This window comes from Arachis hypogaea, chromosome 19 (genome assembly GCF_003086295.3).
Source record: "Arachis hypogaea cultivar Tifrunner chromosome 19, arahy.Tifrunner.gnm2.J5K5, whole genome shotgun sequence".
Classification (NCBI taxonomy): Eukaryota; Viridiplantae; Streptophyta; class Magnoliopsida; order Fabales; family Fabaceae; genus Arachis; species Arachis hypogaea.
The window spans coordinates 146,893,664-146,896,085 of record NC_092054.1 but is presented as its reverse complement, the minus strand read 5'-3'; the positions used below and the strand labels follow the sequence as shown (position 1 = coordinate 146,896,085).

Genomic DNA, 2,422 nt, shown 5'->3' with positions numbered 1-2,422 from the left:
GTCATCAGATATAACTTTTTGAACTTTTGAAGGTTATATCTCACTTTCTTTGTGATTCATTAAAGTAGAAGAACTATCTACATGTGTTAATATTGTAAAAGTTATATGTTCTCCTTCTTAAATATTAGCATTCCTCTTAAAAAATGTATCAATTTTTTGATTTTTTATTATTATTTTATATAAAAATTTGAATCCTGTAAAATATATAAAGAAGAAGTTAGAAGGACAAATATTAAAATTTATAATATTTATTGAATTTTTTTTATCAATTTATACAAATACAATAATATTAATACTTATTGAATATTCTATTATTTTTTATCATATAAAAAATTAAATAAAATAAATAGTAAAATATAAAATAATATTAAATTAAATAAATAAAAGATATCTAATTTTTTATATTTGAACCTAAAGATAGAGAGAATGTTGTTTATTGAACTTATTAGATACTTTAAGTCATAGTAAAGTATTTAAGTCAATTGAACTATTTTTTATCTTTTGAAAAAGTACTACTAAATTTTTTATAAAAAGTTTGGGGGCCATGGCCACCCCTTATCTGAACTAAGCTCCACCACTGGCTCCAAGAACTCTTAGCTTCGTATTAGCAGCACCGCACTGCAACTCTAGCTCTCTTGGATATAGAAACAGATCGTCACATTTTGAATTCCACTATATAAGAATAGGAAGATAGTTGGAATTTGGTAGCTATAGGATTAATATCCTTGCCTCATAGTCATGCATTCACATACACGTTGCAGACTTGCAGTACAAATAATTAAAAGTAGTTGGTAGTATAAGCATTTATCATCATGGACGACCGATCTAGCTAAACTAGAATGAAGGACTATATTAGCACGGTCTTCTTCTGGTATTAAGGGATCTCACATTGTAATCCTCAATAATTGAATCGAGTAAGTGATAACGCGTAGTATAGATAAGAAGCATTTATGATAGGTGATGAAGCTAGAGGGTGACGCCATATATATTACACTATGGACGTGACGTAGTGTTAAACTGTTAATGGTTGTTAAAGGCCATGCATGTGAAAAACAACGACCTATCTAATATCTTTTGTATTTTGTTTTTGTTGATCATCACTTGCTACACTACCTATTACGTACCTTAAGAAGGAAGCTAAGGTACTTAATTAGACCAATCGCCACACTATAAATACCGAGCTGGTGCAGTAGGCTTGGCATCCCATCCCAAACTCATACAGATCCCTCGCATCTCATTTCATTTCCAAAAACCACAAAATCATAGCCATGGGTGTCTCATTTAACTTGCACAAATTTGACCCTAAGCACTCCAAGGAGATCCAATTCCAAGGAGACGCAACCATTACCGATCACCATATCATTCGACTCACCAATCTGGACGACGATGGCAACCCACTGGGAAACAGAGTTGGCCGAGTCTTATTCTCCGACCCTGTGCACCTCTACGACCACAGTGGCCTCCGAGCAGGATTTGAAACCACCTTCGTCTTTCGCATCTCAAAACCCTATAACACTGAATATACACCTGGACCTGGTGATGGTCTTGCCTTCTTCCTTGCTAGTGCTGACACTGAAATTCCTCCTGAATCTTCTGGAAAGTTTCTCGGCCTCTTTAATGATGCATCTGACAGAATTGTTGCTGTTGAATTCGATACTTTTTCCAACTCCGATATTGGGGATCCCAATTATCCGCACATCGGAATTGATGTTAACTCTATCAGGTCATCAAAAGTTTGTTACTGGAATTTTCATGATGCAGCGATAACTACTGCAAAAATAACATATAACTCTGCTCATAAGAAGTTAACTGTCCATGTCTCTACATATCTCCACAGCCAACCCGACACTCTTACTTATGATGTCGATTTGAGCACTAAGCTGCCTGAAAAGGTTAAGATTGGAATATCTGCTTCCACTGGACAATTCTCGCAGACTACTGAGATTCTGTCTTGGATCTTCAAGTCTAACTGAAAAGGAACATCGATAGATGTTGACTTGTTGCCAAGTTTGTGTTGTGTCTTTTATTTTAATTCAATAAGGACAAGCCTACTCGTCTTTAGTTTGTCTCTGTAAGTGTTATGCCACTACTGATACAGGCAAGACTGTCCATTGTTGTTGTTTGTGTTTGGATTTGTTTCTTGTTTTATGTGATATATGCATGGATGCTTACTTTATTTTCTTAGTTTTTGCCTTTATTTCTTCCTTCTGTCTTTTCAAAAGTGCAAAACATCCCTTCTAGTAACTAATTTCCTAGCTAGTTAACTGCATGGACAAGGGATCGGGATCAAGCACCAAAGGGAAATATGGTTAGAACAACAAATTACCACAACCATGCTTGTTAGTATTTTGTTGTATGTAGTTTTGATTCACAACTAGTTTAATTATGCTTATGTTTTTGGGAGGCTAAAAGTTTTAGCTTT

At 34.6% G+C, this 2,422-nt stretch overlaps 1 protein-coding gene across 1 annotated transcript; it reads left to right on the top strand.

Moving 5' to 3' along the window:
- The first annotated feature begins 883 nt into the window (after window positions 1–883).
- LOC112778998 (lectin-like) lies at window positions 884–2,176 on the top strand. Its single transcript, XM_025823258.2, has one exon. The coding sequence runs from the start codon at window positions 1,269–1,271 to the stop codon at window positions 1,971–1,973; it is 705 nt and encodes a 234-aa protein (XP_025679043.1). The 5' UTR covers window positions 884–1,268; the 3' UTR covers window positions 1,974–2,176.
- Window positions 2,177–2,422: the final 246 nt, after the last annotated feature.

What these genes read in the sequence shown, in the direction of transcription:
- LOC112778998 (XM_025823258.2), top strand. Translation starts at nt 1,269, where the DNA reads ATGGGTGTCTCATTTAACTTGCACAAATTTGACCCTAAGCACTCCAAG.